Source organism: Pristis pectinata, chromosome 4 (assembly GCF_009764475.1).
Source record: "Pristis pectinata isolate sPriPec2 chromosome 4, sPriPec2.1.pri, whole genome shotgun sequence".
In the NCBI taxonomy this organism is placed as follows: Eukaryota; Metazoa; Chordata; class Chondrichthyes; order Rhinopristiformes; family Pristidae; genus Pristis; species Pristis pectinata.
In genome coordinates, this window is record NC_067408.1 from 99,243,597 (window position 1) to 99,262,912 (window position 19,316).

Sequence of the window (19,316 nt, forward strand, 5' to 3'; positions counted from 1 at the left end):
AGCCAAAGGTTGTGTCATTTGGAATACTGCACTATGAATTTGTGAGTCAATGAATGATATAATTGGGACACTTGAGTTCTGTAGGCAGGTGCTGAGATAATTGGGATTGAAGTATCAAAAGCTGCTCTCTGAGCAATCAAGTCTGTGGTTGGGACAGCACAGTGACATAGCTAATAGATGTGCTGCCTTACAGCTCCAATGATCCAGTTTCAATTCTGATCTATCGTGCTATCTCTGTGGAATTTGGGCATTCTCCCTGTGACTACATGGGTTTCGTCCCAGGTGTTCCAGTTTTCTTCCACATCCCAAAGATTTGTGGGTTGGTATGTTAATTAGCATCTATAAATTACCCCTGATGTTTTAGGTGAGTGGTAGAGTCTCAGCAGAGTTGAGCGGAATGTGAGGAGAATAAAATGGGATTAGTGTTGGGTTATTGTATGTAGGTACTTGATGGTTGGTGCAGCTTGGTGGGGTGAAATGCCTTTTTCTCTGATATATGACTCAATGACTGGCTGAGAATGAGAATGGCTAAAGTGGTTTCTAAAGCAGTAAATGGGGGCAAATTATATGTAAGGCGAGATTGGGGAAAGAAAGGGAGTAAATGAAATCAGCAAAGGGATAAGGGAAATTGAGTTGTAGATTGAAATCACGAGTGATGACAGATTTGGTGGAAAGGTTGAGACAAGGAAAGCCAGTTTTTAAGGAAGATATCTTTATTAGTCACATGTACGTGGAAGCACACAGACGAAAATGTGACATGGACAGTTGGCAGGAACTTTACAAAATTAACGTCACCCAGAAACTCAAGATGGAGATTACAGATCTGTACGTGCAGACTGGAAAAGTGGGCATACACAGGGCAGGTACGATTTTAAGCAGAAGGGGGTGAATTCATTCATTTGCTTTTGAGGTGGGGCATTATTACGTAAATAGTGTAGTTTTGTTTTCAGAATACAGAAGCCGTGAGCTATATATGCATGAAAACTTTGAATTTCGCAAAAGTATTCACAGCAGCACAAAATCCAACGCATTAAATCCCTTCTAACAAGTGATATTGCGCCTGGAGCTGCCGTTGTACTTTGTACCCGAGAGAGAAAAAGACTTTGGCAAGGTAAACGTCAAGCAGGCAGTTTGACTGCTGTCACGTGAAATTCTGGAAAACGAACGGAAGTAGTTTTCCGGGTTGTGGCAGTCTGCCGTCTTGTTGCTGTGTTTCTTCAACATACATGTAGAGAGAGAGGGTGCTTGGGGTAAACATTGTGGGTTTGTGGCTAGATTGTGAGTTACATGCAATAAAAAAAAGTGAGGGTTTGGGGTTAAAATAATATTGAATCCAGAGGACCCTGTTCACTGTTGGAAGTGCTAAGAAGACGCGGCGAGTGGAGCGGGGCCCTGGCCAATTGAGCAAGCTGCCCGGGCTTGTTGACTGACATCAGGCAGCCTGACCCGCCCCTATCCGAGCCCGCAGGTAGCAGCGGAGACCTCCGCGTCCGTGTGAGCACAGCGGCGTTTATCAGATCTGACAGGGAGGGAAAGAACTGGACCTTTGGTCGGCTTCTGGGACGGTGTCTGTGGACATGAGTAGCACCGTGAGGATACTGAGGTGAGATGAGAGAGCGCGGTTGTATCCGAGTGTTTTTGCCCTTTTCTCTCGGTACAAAGTCTCGATACCTTTTCTTCCGGACAAAGTTGATCGCAAAATCATGTATTAAGGGCGTTTCTTGCGTGTGAGAGTTTTAACGTGTCTAGGCTCACCTGATGGATGGTATTTAAGATCAAACTCGGTGTGGGAGTTCCTGCTATTGTTTTTTTGGATCATTGCTAATACAGCGTGCGAGAAGGGTGGCGGATCAAATCAAGATATGGGTCTGGGCACTGGTGCTGTAAACCGGGACGCCCAGCCGCGGGAGGCCGCCTGCGAATGGGCAGAGCGCGGTTCCTCTCCGGCTTGACTGCTGCTCTCCTCGGCCGAGGTCGGCAGTGTTTAGCAGTCACGTACGGTCAGCGTTGTCACACTAATTGGTGCCGTGAACCCTGATGCTTAGAGAAAGTTTTAAATCCTTTTCACTTCATGGGCCCAAACTAACAAAAGCAGACAGAATGTGTAAAAGGGGTGTTGGCTCAAATTCAGTAACTTAGATGATTCGACAGCATAGGATTTCAATTAATCATGACTATTGCGTGAGTATTTATTTGAGGTTTAGCATGCACCATAACATATTGGGGACAATTGATAATTTACGGCAGTACAATATAATTAAAATATGTAAAGGAGAATTTGTGTTATTCTGGTTGGTTCCTCTGTACTGATTTAAATCACTGGTATTTCTGAAGTGTGTTTGTAAGTTGGTACTTACTGTTTTTTAAATAGAAGTTGGTGATAGTGTGGGAATGGAGATTCTGCTGAACTTTCATTGTAATTCGCCTGCCCATTCCCACACTGACATGTCTGCCCTCAGCCTCCTCCACTGCCAGAGTGAGGCCAAATGTGTACGAGAAGAACGGCACCTCATAATCCACCTGGGCAGTCTACAACCCAATGGCATGAACATTGAATTCTCCAATTTCAGGTAACCTGGTCCCCCATCCCCTTTCTCCTGCTGATCTACCTAAGTCCTCTTGCACACTCCCTTCTTTCTACTTCCCAACCGCTCCCCCCCACCCCCCCCCCCCCCCCGTCTCCTATCATCCAGTTTCTTTCCCCTTCCCCCACTGTTCACATCTGCCCACCATCCCTCCCTTATTTGGTCCCACTCTTTAGCTTCCTTTCTTATCAGATTCTGTATTCTGCAGCCCTTTGTTGCCTCCACCTTTCACCTCCCAGCCTCTGTCACTATTTCCACCCTTCCCTCCCTCGAGTCTGTCTGCCAGTCATCCCTTCCTCACCTGGATCCATCTAACACTTTCCAGCTCTTGCCTCCACCCCTCTCCTTTCCCTCTTTATATTGGCTATCCCTTCCCTATACTCCTTCAGTCCAGATTAAGGATGTTGACTCGAAACGTCAACTGTCCATTTCCCTCCATAGATGCTGCCTGATCCACTGAGTTCCTCAGCAGTTCACTTTTTGCATTTGACTCTCATGTACATGCTGCCCCACATTAAAGTAATTGGAAAATAAGTTTCCATATATTTACTGATGACACCCACCTCGACAGAGTGTGTCCGACGTTCACCACTGCATGAGCGTAGACTCCACCCATTAGGAAAGTCAAAAACATTGTCTTTGGTCCCTATCACATAACACTTCCTTTGCCAGTGACTCCATCCCTCTCCCTCATGACTATCTGGTGATGAACAAGACTGTTCACAACATTAGATGAGCATCAAACCACATGTAATCACAGCCTTGCCATTCTCTCTCTCTAATATCATCCTCCAAGTCCCACAGTCCTTAGAAATATTCCTTGAGTTTTGACCTCTTGATTATCTATAAATTTAATCATTAATGGCAACTGTGCTAATGACTGCCAAGGCTCTAAGGACTGGAATTCCTTTCCTAAACCTCTGACTCCTTCCTTTAAGATCCTCCGAAAGACTTTTGGCCTTCTGCCGTTGTGTGCCTTAGTGTCATATTTAGGTTTGATGACACACCCTTAAAACACGCAAGAGGGTTTTGTCACACTTAGGATGTCATATTAATTCCAGTTAAATGTTTTCACAACCCTGCTTTAAATTGTACTATCAATAAAGGTGATCAAAAATGTCAGTGGAGGCAGTATTATGAGCGGTGGGGGTGGGAGGAAGCTTCAAGAGTTGAAAATTTGGAGAAAAAAATAACAGCAAACATCTTGTTTTAATTACTTGAGGAATGAATTACGCATTTCTTGACAATTCCGAGGCCAATTAAAAACAAAAGTTGTTAAAGGAGAGCTTTATAAAATGCCTTGTCTATGCATTGAAGAATAACTCTCACTGATTTTTGTTTATTCACCAGAGCAGCAACAATGACGCCAATGTAAGATTTGTGTCATATCCATGTGAAATCTTTCTACCACTTGCATTTTTTCTCCATCCCCACATTGAGATTGTGAGCAATCAGTTGGTGTCCTTCTATCTGTGCCAATACGTTGGTGGTGCTTCATAACTAATCTTCGAGTGCTTGTTGTTCCACAGCATTTTTGTGAAATTGCTAGTTGTGAAGAAATTCTTGAGAAACTTGCATCTATTTTACCATGACATTCCAAAGCATTGCATGTTTATAAAAGGCAATGCATAACAATGTGCTCGAAGGCTTTGGTACCCACGTCGTCTTAATTCTGTATTCATGACCACAGATACAGCTATTGAATTCCTTCTAGTTGTTTCATGTAGATCAGACCAAAATTGTATAAAAGAAAGTTATTAAAAATGCCTTCTCCCGAGAGGAAGTCTGTTGCTCCTCTGTCCCCCTTTGGTGTGAGCTCTGGATAATTTACAGCTTTAATGGATGGAAGAGTTTATTGCTGTTTTACTGCATTTTGAATGTTCGATAGCTTAGTCATTTCATCCATTTTATTAGTTTATACAATAATCAACTGCGTGAAGTTACAAAATTAATACTAGCAGGCCCATATTGGTGTTTGACTTCAGTGTAAACAAAGGAATAATTATATTGACTAGTCAAAGTCCCTTTTCACTTCCAGTCCCTTTTCACTTTGGTATTGGTTTATTATTGTCACTTGTACCGAGGTACAGTGAAAAACTTGTCTTGCATACTGATCATACACGTCAATTCATTACACAGTGCAGTTACATTGAGTTAGTACAGAGTGCATTGATGTAGTACAGGTAAAAACAATAACAATACAGTGTAAAGTGTCACGGCTACAGAGAAAGTGCAGTGCAATAAGGTGCAAGGTCACAACAAGGTAGATCGTGAGGTCATAGTCCATCTCATCGTTCAATAGTCTTATCACAGTGGGGTAGAAGCTGTCCTCAAGTCTGGTGGTATGTGCCCTCAGGCTCCTGTATCTTCTACCTGATGGAAGAGGAGATAAGAGAGAATGACCCGGGTCATTCCCGTCACTTCCAGTCCCTTTTCATTTCCTCCACATTACCCAGATAACGAGAGATTGCATTTTTCACTGAATTAAGAAAATATTTTGGCATCAACAATAAATGTAACTCTCTTCAATAGATGAATAACAGAACCACTTGATCTGCTACCTTCATGGATTTAACATAACTGAATGTCCTCTGGGGACGCTACTACTCATTTTAAACCATGCCCTCTATGTGGAATTTTGAGTTGTCATTTGTAACCAATTTTTAAAAAAATTCATCTTGTCAACATTTAAAAAGGGACTTGGACAGGTCCATGGATAGGAAAGGTTTAGAGGGATATGGGCCAAATGTGAGCAAATGGGACTAGCTTAGATGGGAATCTTGGTCGGCATGGATCAGGGCCTATTTCCATGGTGTACGACTTCCTTGTCTTTGAAACAGTGAAATTCTTCATACCTGCTTGAGAAAACAAACAGAGCCAAAGTTTCATCCAAATGATGGCATTATTCCAATAGTATTGCTCTTATGTAGATTTTCAGTTGGCCTAGATTCTTGTGCTTGAGACTCTAGAGTGGGAGTTGAACCTACAGTTTTCTGATATGTGCAAGAGTGCAACTAGCTGAGCCAAATCTGGAACGTTGAATGTGTTTTGATTATATCCCCATGTAAGGGTACGTGTTTAGATTTCTTTTTTGGTTGTAATTACAGCTTGTTTTTTTTTGTTTCATGAAATTTTTCAAGGAAGTATTGCTGGATTAATTGTGAAGGATGTGGTTTCCTGTCATAGAATCTGTGCTTTTCTTGTTAAAGGTTGGTTGAGTTTGATTTAGAAATTGGCCTTCAGGAATTTTAGAGGCTATGCTTTTGGGAAAGAAAGAAACTTAATAGCTGTTTAGATCATTTTCTCTCTGAAACCTTCTTCCACCTTCAATCTTCTCGGAACCCTTCTGTTCCCTAGCTTCCACTTGTTTTGCCCTCAAAATGTCTTTGGTTGACTGTTGACAGCCATCTTGATCCTCAGCTCCGGAGTTTCCTCTCTGCATCTCTAACTCTTTCTCCTTAAAACTCACCTTTTTGACAAAACTTTTGCACATTTGTCCTAATGGCCTTTCTGTGGTTTGGTATCAGTTTGACATCATGCACTTGAAGTGTATTTTGTACGGTCTACTATATTTAAAAGATATTCTTCCATGTTGGATGTTGTTTGATTGAATTGCTGTGTTATGATGAATATATGATGCTGAGTAATTGTTGAAATTCATAAATAATATCTAATGTTATCATCTCTTATTTGTTAATCATAAAAAGTTAATGGTCAAAACCTAATTTGTCTATTTGATATTTATCTCGCCATATATCAGTGCTGAATATAAAAGTAAAATATAATGGATGCATGTCAGGCACCATTAATGCAGAGAGAAACTGATGAAAAGTCTTTGTCCTGAAATAATAATACCTGCATCTTTTTAAGTGTAGTCACTATTGAAATATGGGAAATGCAGCAATGTGTGCACAGCAAGCTCCCATCAATGGAATGTAATAATGACAACTATTATGATTTGGAAGTTTTAAATGTAGGATAAATAACAGAACAATGGGATAATGTGCCTGCTCTTTGAAATAATGCTGGGGATCTTTAATCCAAGAGAAAAGATGGGTTTAACATTGTGTCCAAAAGACTTTTCTCTGACGGTTCTTTACTCCTTTAGCACTGCCCTGCAGTGTTAGATTAGATCTGTGCTCAAGTCAGTTGAGTGGGATTTGAGCTCTTCTGATTCTGGCAAAAGGTGATGCTTGGGAATGGAGGAAGTGGAATAACCCGCCTTCTCATTGGTGAAATTTTTTGTAGCTTTTGGGAGTGATTTATGACGAAGGAGTAGAATTGTGCAATGTCTATTTTTTCTGAGGGAATTTCTGCATAATGATTTAATTCTGCTTTGCAGTCCTGTCATTGTTTTCTACAGTTATTTCCTTAGCTTTGCTCATATATAAATTTTTCTTTAATTTTAGTGACAAAGTAGTCTCATTGCAAAAATTTCTGGAGTTCCATTGCAATTTTCCACCATCTTAAGACTTTTTTTAAATAGTCCCCTACCCTCCTTTACTAAAGTACTGTCCATCTTGTTACATTCCATTTTTTTTCTTTCTTGAACACCCTCTTCCCTCCCAGAAAATTTAAGCCATTGGAATGTTGGCAAGATAGGGTTCATTTAAACATAAATTGAAGGTCTGGAGTTCCTGGATCATGTTACTCTAGTATGAACAGCAAGAGAACAAGTAATCTATTATACTTTATGGAGGCAAAAATCCAAGCAACTTTCTAGTTTTTCATATGATCATAATTCTGTTTGTTTCATTAAACATTTTAAACTTTAAACTTTATTTATACAGCACGGTAACAGGCCCTTCTGGCCCAATGTGCTGAAGGAGCAGTAAAGTATTGAATCAAAAATGGGAGTGAGTGACTTGTGTGACGGAGGTATTGATCAATTGACATGAGATACTGACCCAGGTGGAGCAAAAAAGCCACTTGGGGTCTTCAATTGCTGAGGCATTTTTGGCCACCAGAACCAATAAAATAGACTCCTGTTAAAGACCACGTGTATGGAAGAAAGGTTCACATAAGCTTAAAGACTTTATGGGAAGACAGGAAAGAGAATAGCCTGAAGACAAAATCATCTCTGTCGAAAGGGTTCTAGAGACCAAGTGCTGTTAGCTACTGGCACCTATCGCCTATTGTTAGGTATAGAACCTGTTTGCCGAAAATATCAAGAAATTATTAAGCATAGACCATTGTTTACTGCTCAGGTTAATCTAAGAAGATGAATCTAAAAGACTTGTGAGCAGTTCAAACACTCATTAACTCTAGCTGAAGTTGCATCTGGTGATTAGAATAAAATAATGCAGAAGACCTTCCATTTCAATTACTTGGTATTGTAAGAGGAATTACCTCTTTAAGGTAAATGGTGTTATTGTCCTCAGTTGGGGGGAAAAAGGAACGTAGCTGTTGAAAGATGGCTTTTGTTTTGTCTTATCAATCTAATTTAGCCAGCCCAATCAACACCTTCCTCTCATTGAATATGTTAACTATTGCATTTGAAAATTCCAGCAGGTGAAAAGGCTTTAAATTTTCAGTGAAATTTGGAGGTATGTATTCTTTGTATCTCAAACTACATTTAGCCTTAAGTAATATCAGTAAAACATATTTATGACTTTAGTTCCTCTCACTTCACCATGAGAAATGCAAAATCTTCCACATATCGTATTAGCTTTTGCAGAAATCTTGTAAAGATCTCCTAGAAAATGGGCTTTTAAATACAAATTGGAGCCCATTGGCATCTTTTATTTTAGGCTGGAAAGGGAAATGTATGACTTTGCACAAGGAATAATCCCTTATCCGAACTTCGGAATGGATAAATATGGATTGTATGCATTTTGAAAGAACTTCAATTTATTTTACAGCATCCTCATTGCCATCTGCGTGAGTCCAATTTCACAAAGGTAGAAATGGATTTGCCTCTCCCCTTTTAATCTATTTTTAAAGAAGCAATCTAACTGTCTTTGAAATCATTAATTAGTATAGCAATTTCAGAATCTAATTCTATTTCTATATTTCTTAAATAAAGGAATGGGTGTTCTTGCCTTTTGGGTTGTTAAATTTAAAAAGTAAAGTATTTTGTTTAAGACATTTGGCCAACTTTTAAGTCATAACTCCCTGTGAATCAGAGGAAATTCAGATAGAAAGTCTCCACTTCGAATTCTTCAACCATTGTGTGCAAAGTGGCAAGTACTGAAATTTAGAACATGCTAAATGTTTGCTGTACCTTGATCTTGCTGCTGAAACTAGGCCCACTGTTTACTAAATCACTTGGATTGTGTTACAATATGCTTTAAGTTTAATGTTTATGTGTGCATAATATTGTACATTGTGGCAAGACTACAAAATGTGTCATTCTCAGCATGGATTGTGATTGCTAAATGCTGGAAACCATCAAAATGAGGAAAATTATGAAGAAATAGTAAGAGTATGTGAGGAAACAGGAATATTGGTCAGAGATAGTAAATGTAACACATGACTATTTCTTAATCCAGTGTGTGCAGAATCCTTGAGAATCTGGTTTCATCTTGATTTGGCTTTTGTAATTTTTCTTCTTTAAAAGAAAATGAATTTGCCTCTACCTTTGAATAGATTTTAAAGAGACAATCAAAAAGTCTTTGAAAGCATTAATTAATACAACAATTTCAAAGTCTAATTCTATTTCTATATTTAACACTAAGGAAATGAAATTCCAGCTATCTTGAGAAACATGACACAGAATAAAATTTAGCATGATCTTAGAGTCAGAAATAGTTGGCAGCATGAGAGAGGCATGCATTTTGTTTAAAAGAGACCCCTACCAGCCAAAGGAAGCAGATCAAGGATGTCATGATAGACAGACAGCTGAGGCTAAGCAGAAATACTGCAAGAGGTAGTCAGAGGTGCAACATATTTTCCTTTTTAGGGGAAAAAAAAGTAGAAACTGATGGGAATACAGGGATTAGGCAGCAAAAGTGAAGGCATGAGGAGAGTTAACGGACTGGATCATGCTTGATGTAGTCTGCCCTAATGATTCCCAAGGTGACATTAACCTTTTGTGGCTTCATTGGGGTCCACTGTATAGAAGACCTCCACTTCATGTGACTTCTGCAATGCAGAGTAGACTGAGAATGATGACTTGGATGCCTTGGGAGGCAGTACCATTCTGAGAGCACTTGGTACAGGCTCATTTGACTATTTGTAAATGTCTCTGCTATTTGGAAACCTTTAAAGATTGAAAACAATTGTTTAATCTATTTACTATGTAAAATTTAGTTTAAAATATATTAAACTACTGTAAATTAAAATCTTGTACAAAATGGAATAAATAAAAATAATAAAATCTCAACCTGAACTCACCTTTTAACTGAAGGTTGGCGATCTCATTCAAAGGAAAGGAATCTGGTTACTACTTGTGTGCCAACTATGGCTGGTCTGAAGCTGAGTAGGTTGACGTGAAGGGCACTGAGCTCTTCTGGTCAAGATATCTTTATATTTGATTTCCAATCTGGTCACTGTGGAGCCACTGATCACAGGAAACCTTGATCCAGTCCTTTATTTCAGGTCAATGACCTTTTCTCATCATAGACTCTTTCTCCCTGCTGAGCAGATTTAGCTTATTTCTAGTCCAAATTTCCAATGTCTGCAGTATTTTCTATACTTTTTTAAAAAAATGTGGTAAGTGAGCTTGAAATAAAGGATGAACACTGTCAGGTTCTGAATTGTGACTTGTTTTAGAGGTGAATAGTATGACCCCCTCTGAACTAAAGTATCCGACTAAAATTAGTTGTCCAGATGTTGTAGTCAGAGGTGGTGATGCCACTCAGCAATGACCTAAAACACAGTGATGTCTGTACAATGGGTTTCACCTTTCCTGCCCTACTTGCTGTTGGGCATCATTTTTAGGGGATCTCTGATGCTTGGTAAAAGTGATGTCATTATAACCAATTATTAGAAGTAAAAAAAAAACTACAAAGTTTAAGATTGTAGTACACAAACTTTCTGTTTCTATCTGAATAAATTGAAAAGAATAATGAAATAATTGGGAGCAGATTGAGATCATGCAACAGCATTCAGCATGGATTTAGAAGGAAAAGGTCCTGTTTATTTTCTTGAAGCAGTGTTTGCCCAAATTGACAGTTCTAAGCACAACAATGCTGAATGCATCAATGTCAGAAAGGCATCAAGAAAGTTGCATGTCAAAAGACAGGAATTACAGTAAAACTTTGGGAATCCCCCTTTGATTATTCAGAAATCCCAATAGTTTGGAACATGCCTAACCGAGCACTGTTTCCCACGCCCCCTTTAAATTTCCCAGGCCTCATTTGCCATGCTCCTTTTAAGCTCACCAGAACTCCATTTCCTGCACTCAACTTTAAACTTACCAGGTTCGTGGGAAAATTTATTATACTATGAAATGTCTTTTTTTAAAAAAAATAAAAATGTGTAGTGGCTTTAATAGGAATAATATCCAGCAGTAGGAGTCGCTTAGTGGCACAGCTAGTAGAACTGCTGCCCTCAGTGCCAGAGGCCCAGGTTCAATCCTGACCTTGGGTGTTGGTAAATTAGTTTATTATTGCCATATGTATAGTGGGAAAATTTTGTTTTGCATGCCATCCATACAGATCATTTCATCATACCAGCACACTGATGTAGCACAAGGGAAAGTGACAACAAAATGCGCAGAATAAGGTGTTACAGTTACAGAGAGAGTGCAGTGCAGGCTTGCAATAAGGTGCGAGGCCATAATGAGGTAGACTGTGCGGTCAAGAGTCTATTTTATCCTAGAAGGGGACCGTTCAATAATCTTATAACAGCAGAAGAGAAGCTGTCCTTGAGCCTGGTAGTATGTGCTTTCAGGCTTTTGTATCTTCTACCTGATGGGAGAGGGGAGAAGAGAGAATGTCCAGGTTGGGTGGGGTCTTTGATTATGTTGGCTGCTTTACTGAGGCAGCAAGAAGTTAGAACAGAGTCCATGGACGGGAGGCTGGTTTCTGTGATGTGCTGGGCTGTGTCCACAGCTCTCTCTGGTTTCTTGTGGTCTCAGGCAGAGCAGTTGCCGTACCAAGTTGTGATGCATCCAGATAGGAAGCTGCATCGATTAAAAATTGGTGAGGGTCGACGGGGACATGCCAAATTTCTTTAGCCTCCTGAGGAAGTAGGGGCACTGGTGAGCTTTCTTGGCTGTGGTGTCGATATGCCTGGACCAGGACAAGTCTGTGTGGAGTTTGCATGTTCTCCCTGTGGCCACATGGGTTTCCTCCAGGATCTCCAGTTTCTTCCCACGTCCCAAAGCCGTGTGAGTTGGTAGGTTAATTAGCCACTGTAATTAACTCACTTGGGAGAGTTAAAGGGAATGCTGTGAGAATAAATAAAAAGGGATTAATGTGGTAATAGTGCAGATGAATTGTTGATGGTCGGTATAGATTTGGTGGGTTGAGTGGCCTATTTCCGTGCTGCTTCTCTCTGAAATCTGGCAGCCTGGCGTCATCAAAGCCCCAAGTGTGCCAGATTAAAAGTTTTACTGTAATCTCAAAATCTACAGAGATTCGGTACAAACCCACAAATAGATAAGAAACCATTTGAAAAATGGAAAATGCTATGTAACTGGAGAAGTTGGCAATGTGGAAGGCAGTGGTGGAGGGGGAGGGTGGGGTTATGTGGCTTGCACAGTTAGGGTAGTATCCCTGTTTTAGGAAATGAGGTGTCACGATGAGCAAGCATTAGATCTTCTGGATTGATGAATCAATTTGAATTGAATGATTCTGCAGATAATCTTGATTTTGGAACAGTGATGAGAGCAGTAGGATTTTCTAATTACTTGTGCATCTGTTCATAATCTATTTTGAATCCCCCTTTATCTAACCTTGTATTTTAACTTGGATAAGTGTTGATCTGTTTTCATCTTTATTATCTGCCTTTGCCTTTTTAACATACCTTTTTTCTCCAATGAAAACTTACTTTCTTCATGTTTTACTGTAAAGCCTTTTTTTTTTAAAACATTGATTATGCTTGTACTTGTATTGCTTTGAATGCTTGTGTGCCCAGCATAACTTAACCAATAATTAGTCTCAACTCAGAACTACTCAGACCTTAAAGACATTTAATTATAATCAGCCTTGTTAATTGACTGAATACTTACTGAATAAGGCTTCCTATTGAAATAACAGGAAATGTACACAGTTAATCACATGCGTACATCTCTTGGGCAATAGTTTGTTTTTAGGTTAAAGTCAGGTGTCTACTTCTACCAGAACCAATTTGTTTTGTTGAATATTGTGAGATTTGAATAATGTAGATTGATTCTAAAAACTTTATTATTGTGCAAAAATGCAAATACCATAACCCCTGATGCCAAATTAGAACAGGTTTACAATAGAAAAAGAGAAGTTGTATTAGTGGTAGGGAAATGAACGTGGTTATATTTCCTGTCAGAAACTAAGGAGTGAATAACGACTGGTGACTTAAATATGTTTCATTTTTCTATGACCACTGTATGTATGAACAATGTTCACAACAGGCCACCCTAGCCAGTGCATTAAAAGATAGGTTTTTACAATAATTAAAGAAAATAACTGTAACAATCTGGGGACAATTTATGAAAATATGTTGGGTCTATTATTATGGCCGTGTTATATTTTGCAAAATGCATTTTGATCAGTGGTGGAAGTAGGAAGGTGTAATGTTGAGGCATACATCTTAAGATAAGAATTTCCTTCTGTTTGAATATGAAATTTTGAGTTTGTGTTTTCTCTCTATAGTTAAAATCTGTAACTTGCCCATTGTATAATTTTGTTTTTCACTCCCATAGCGTGGGAAACAAAAGGCCAACAGTAGATAAAATTTATAAAGGCCTTTTTGATCTTTTGCAGTCCATGTCTAATGGTTATTTTTGGGCTTCCCTTCTTCTCCTTCTGTTGCACATTTGCAGCACAGAGTTTAGCTGAAGGGACAGAAGCTCTGTCATCCCCATACACGAGAATTTTTCTCAGGCATGTGATTTGGGTATCCATCCATACCTTCTAAATTTTTTGGAACATAATTCTAGACACTGGGATGTGAGCATCATTCCACAAATATAACATGCAGGCTTGTGGAATCATTTTTAAGGTTGAATGAAATTAATTTGCATGGTGGCAGGGGCAGATGGCAGTCATTTAATTTTTGCACTACGGGAGAAGATGGCTAACCTTGGAGCTTTGGACCAGCAGGTCATGCTTTCCTCTTTCAAAATCGCCTTGAGCACATCTTCTCATTCAGTGCACCTTGGCGATTCAAAGTAATATCTACGTGGGGCTCCAGCATAATGAATATTCTACAAAGGTTTAATACAGAGTCTCAGAAATATTAAACCAAATAACCAAATCAGACTCATGGCATTGGGATCAATACATGAACATGAATAAGTGATTGGCTAACTAGTAGAAAATGGGATCGGGATAAATGATTCATGGTAATTTTCAGGTTGCCAAGCTGTAATGAGTGAGGTGCCTCAGTGTTGGAGTGGGGACTGAACTATTTACACACAACATTAAGGACAGAAAAGAAGGCACTAAATTTGGCGATGATAAGATAAGATGCATATAGGTGAGAAAGCTAGTTGTGAGGGTGATGGACACTGTCTTCAAAGGGAAAGTTAAGCGACTGGGCAAATATTTGGCAGATAGAGCATAACATGGGAAAAATGAAATTATTTTATCCAGTTTGTTAAATGAATAGAAAAGTGCAATCTGGTTTAAATGGATGGCACACTAACACAGCTAGTTGAGCTGCTTCCTCTCAGTTCCAGTGATTCAAGTTTGATCCTGACCTCTGGTGCTGTCTGTGTGGAGTTTGCACTTTCTCACTGGCTGCATGGGTTTCATCCAGTGTTCCAGTTTCCTCCCACTTCCCAAAGATGTGGGTTGGTAGGTTGATTGGCTGCTCTAAATTGCCCCCAGTGTGTAGGTGGGTGGTAGAATCTTGGGAAAATGGGTTAGGGTTGGATTAGTATAAATAGGTGGTTGATGATGATCAGGGATTCAGTGGGTTGAAAATCTATTTCTGTGCTATATCATTCCCTGACTCTAGGGAGAGAAGTAAAGTGCTACTGTACAGTGGGATGTGGATTTCATGAACATGACACACAGTTCCAGCAAGAGTATTGGCATTTATATTCAGTCCTCTGTAATTAATCTTTGCAACGTGGGTAAGGCCACCCAGGAGTAATGTGCATCATTTTGATCTTATTTAAGGAGGGGCATATTTATGTTTGAGGCAGTTCATAGGTTGATTTCTTGGATTAAGGGATTAATTTCTGAGGAAAGGTTAAGTAGGTTGGTCCTATGCTCATGGAGAGTTTAGAAGAATGAGAGGTGATCTTACTGAAACACATGGAATGATGAGAATGAGGGGACATAGTTTCAGAATTAGGGGGTCACCCACTCAAGGTAAGGGTGAGGATAAATCTCTTCTCATGGAGGGCTGTGAAAGCTGTCATTGAATATGTTCATGACCAAATTGGACACACTTTTGGATTATCAGGAAATAAAATTTGGAGAACAGGCAGGAAGATGGAGCTGAGGCCAAGTTTAGACCAGCCATAATCTTATTGTACAATGGACTAAGCTTGAGGGATCCTATGGTCTTCTGTTCCTCATATTGCTGTGCTCAGTAGGAGTTTGGGGAGGCGAGAGGTGGATTTTAAAGTAAATTCAATAATTTGGTGCCATGATTGCAAATGGTGGAGCAGTTAAAAGCAGAAGTGTGTGAGAGATCAGAATGAGAGGTATGTACAGACTCAAAAATGTTTTTTGTAGAGTTCAGTTTGGAGAAATGATCGGCAGAGATAGAGGTGGGGACACAAGCCCGTGGACGGACTTGAAAATAAGAATTTGAATTTGAGGCATTATTAGAGCTTGAGCCACTGTAAGCCTAGGTGTTGTGAATTAACAAAACTTGGAATGTAATGTATGGACAGCGGAGGTTTTGATGAACAATATTTCATGGTGAGATGGAGGAGGAAGGCTAGGCAGGAGGGGACTGGATTAATCAAGCCTAATTGCAGCAAAGACTTGGTTGAGAGAGTCAGAAGAAAATGAGCTTGGGCATGGGTGGAATAGGTGTCACAGAAATGGAAGTAGGATGATTGGGTGGTCCGTGAAAGACCAGATATGTAGGCAGAAACTTGGCTTTGTGTCAAGAGCAATGCAAAGATTGTGAAGAGCCTGGCTCAGCTTTGGACAAACCTCTTGAATGGTATTTGTGGCCTGGAAGCATAGTTGATGACGGGGACCAAAGCTAGTTATTCTATTGTTATAATTATTCCAATCATGTATTGTAAGAAATTTCTGTATAACCAGTATTGGATCCAGCTGAGTAATGTGACAGAGTGGTTAAGAGAGGTGATGGTGAGAGGATAGTTTTAATTTAGCAGATTTTGAATCATATCACATGATGTCAGCATTCAAATGACAAGTTGAAAGGGGTTGAGAATAAATCTTTGGAACTTAAGAGTCCATGAGTGGGAAGACACCGTGACTGAGGAGAGACGTGGTGGATACTAATGGTTCAACTGCAGTTGTGTCAAGGAAGGGAATAGCATAGTGTTGATAAGCTTGTACAAAATGTCAAGTGCAACTTAATTCAGATAGTGAGCAAAGTAGAGTTGCTCCATTCTATATCTGGGCCATGTCATTATCCAATGAACCCCTCTTCTCCCTCCTGTTCTCCAGCTCTCCCCCTCCCCCCCAAAAAAAAAGAAAAGCCACCCTAAAAACAAAATGTTGCATTTCAAGGAAAACACAGATACATGAAAATGGGTACGATGTGGCTCAGGTGGCAAGTATACAGAAATTCCAGTCGTATTTGGGTTGGATGGGAGGTTGTTGAAGGGGAAATCCAAATACTGAAAAGACACAATTGCTGGTTCAAAGCACGAGTTTTGAATGAGCATTTTAAAAAAAAAACATTAAAAATTTTTCATTATGGTTAGCATAACCATTTTATAATTTTATATATGAAAGATTAAAAAAGCTATCAAGTGAAATTGACTATTTTGAATCTTCCTTGAACATAGAGCTCCCGACACACTCTCATAGGCATTTACACTCTGTGGATCAAAATCAGTGATTTGCAGTACATGGTGTTCCTTGCACTTTAAGAAGGGAAAGCCTTTCAATCCTTGGAACATAGTGGCACTTTTCCCTGGCACTATTTGATGCAACTCAGTATTCTACTATTTAACCCAGCCAAAATGGCATGTGCACATTCTACCAATCTCTTTCTCTTTGCACTATGCTCATCCAGTTGAGTTCATTTCTCCCTGGCACTGAGAAAATGAGAGCATGAAATGGAGTGAGGTGGGAGGAAATGCAGCCAGGGTGGCTGTGTGGAGTCTGTGTCCTTTCTAGTGAATATATGATGAGGTTAATTAAAGAAGGCTAAGAAGAGGGCAGGCCTGGTAGTGTAGCGGTTAGCATTATGCTATTACAGCGCCAGCAACCCAGGTTCAATTCTGGCCGCTGTCTTTAAGGAGTTTGTACGTTCTCCCCTTGTCTGCGTGGGTTTCCTTTGGGTGCTCCGGTTTCCTCCCATATTCCAAAGACGTACGAGTTAGGAAGTTGTGGACGTGTTATGTTGGCACCGGAAGCATGGCGACACTTGTGGGCTGACCCCAGAACACTCTATGCAAAAGATGCATTTCACTGTGTGTTTCGATGTACATGTGACTAAAAAGAAATCTTAATCTCTTGAATGGAATATAGATTGGTTGGGCTAACCAACCTGCTTCAATGATATAAGTTTTGTTTCAATAGCCAGTTGTGCTAAAGTATCTCACAGTGAAATAGTGATCGGTGTAGAACCTATCTACTTGATCAGAGCCTAGCAGGACCTGACTACGTGTGTTGAGGTTGGATATGTTATCTTACTAGGTTCGGATTCAAGTTGGGCTAGATTGTTCTGACTTGACTCGGTACTTTATCCAAGTTAGGTTGATTTGTTTAACGCTACCTTGTGTATCCTCTGTTCTTGATTGATAGTTGGTATTTCATTCTCCAAACAGATCACTAGGATGTTTGAGATTGTTGTATTACTGATGAAGCTCAGGAATGAAAAAGAATCTGAGTATTTGGGTTTGGTTTGGTTGGATTTTAATTTTGTACCCTGGCAAACCTTCAAATTAATGTAAAACCACTCCTTTGTCCTAAATTTTCAAATCGGGATCCAGGATCTACATTCTTTTCCCTGTTCTACAGTCTGAAAAATAAAAATAAACCTATAGTGTTTTTGTGTTTGTGGTTTATAGAGTATTGTTAAAACCTAGTTGATTAGTTTGTACTTCTACCTATCTTTGGAGTTCTTTGGAGATCACTCCTATCTTTGGAGTGATCTGTTTGGAGAATGAAATACCAACTATCAATCAAGAACAGAGGATACACAAGGTAGCATTAAACAAATCAACCTAACTTGGATAAAGTACCGAGTCAAGTCAGAACAATCTAGCCCAACTTGAATCCGAACCTAGTAAGATAACATATCCAACCTCAACACACGTACTTCTACCTATCTTTGGAGTTGGAGTTTAGAGATAGGGACATATTGTCACAATTGTACGGAGTGTTGGTGAGGTCACACATGGAGTTCTCTGCGCAGTTATGGTGCTCTTATTTAAGAATGGAAATAGTAGCATCGATGGTAATCCAAAAGAGATTCCCTAGGCTAATTCCTGGGATGAGGGGGGTTGTTTTATCACACCTGGCTAAGAAGTTGTATATGCATTCTTCGGAGTTTGGGAAAATGAGGAATGATCTTGTGTGAACATATGGGAGATTCTTCTGGCAGAGTATGGTGAATCTATGGAATTCTGTACCCTGGAGGACTGTGGAGGCTAGATCATTGAAGTTATTGAAAAATGAGGTGATACATTTTTTGAAAGATTGGGGAATTGAGGGCTATGAGGAACTTGCATAGAAGAGGAGTTGAGGCCTGGGACAGATCATATTGAATGGTGGGGCAGGCTTGTGTGACCTATTCCTGCTCCTATTTTCTTGTGTGCTTTTGGGGAGGGGGAGAGGGGAGGGTAGGGTAACTTTGAGCTATATCTAAATGTTTCAGTTTTTAGAGAGGTTGAATTTTAATCTTCTCTCAAAAGAATGTCTTTAGTATTTTCTTACGGTCTGTTGGTTCGGTATTTCTAACACACATTTTCAAAGTTTGGCATAGTATGGCAGAAGTGATTTTTTATTTGCAATCATGGGTCACTTTTTTTTAAAAAAATGAGGTTTAGAATGAGATAGAGACCTGTTTCAACAGTTTACATGTTATGTGATAGCAGTTGCCACCTGGTCTGTTCCCACCCCTGCTTCACGTGATTAGCATTAACAACTGCGATGAACAACTTGCTTAAATGAAACCCTCAAAAGATTAAAGGGTGGCATAGTGGGGCCTTGGGTGGTGTTGCTGTTTGTTTGGACTTGGCATTTTCTCCCTGTGACCATGTGGGTTTCCTCTGGGTGCTCCTGTTTCCTTTCACATGCCAGGGACACGGTGATTAGTAGGTTAATTGTCTACTGTAAATTACTGCTATTGTAGGTGTTTGGTTGAAGAATTGGGGTGGAGTTGATGAGCATGTGATAGTGGAGAATTTATAAAGGAAATAAATGGAGAGGTGAGATTGATGGCATTGCTCTGAGAGCTGGCATATTCTTGATGGGCTGAACGACCTCCCCTGTCAGAAGGAAAAATGAAATACAACTGTGAATGCAGACTTGGTAG

At 39.8% G+C, this 19,316-nt stretch overlaps 1 protein-coding gene across 4 annotated transcripts in view; it reads left to right on the forward strand.

Annotated features, from left to right (window-relative positions):
- The first annotated feature begins 724 nt into the window (after positions 1 to 724).
- The window catches only part of traf3ip2l (TRAF3 interacting protein 2-like), a 42,241-nt gene continuing 23,649 nt past the window's right edge, over positions 725 to 19,316 (forward strand). The window contains exons 1-2 of one of the 4 annotated variants that reach the window (XM_052014795.1): positions 912 to 1,603; positions 2,372 to 2,570. Coding sequence is in view for 1 of the 4 variants with exons in the window: in XM_052014794.1 (XP_051870754.1) it covers positions 1,578 to 1,603 (26 nt within the window). In the remaining 3 variants the exon portion in view is untranslated. Of the gene's footprint in view, positions 864 to 907; positions 1,604 to 2,371; positions 2,571 to 19,316 lie in introns of those variants that run through there. The other 3 variants (XM_052014797.1, XM_052014794.1, XM_052014796.1) reach the window with 3 other exon arrangements.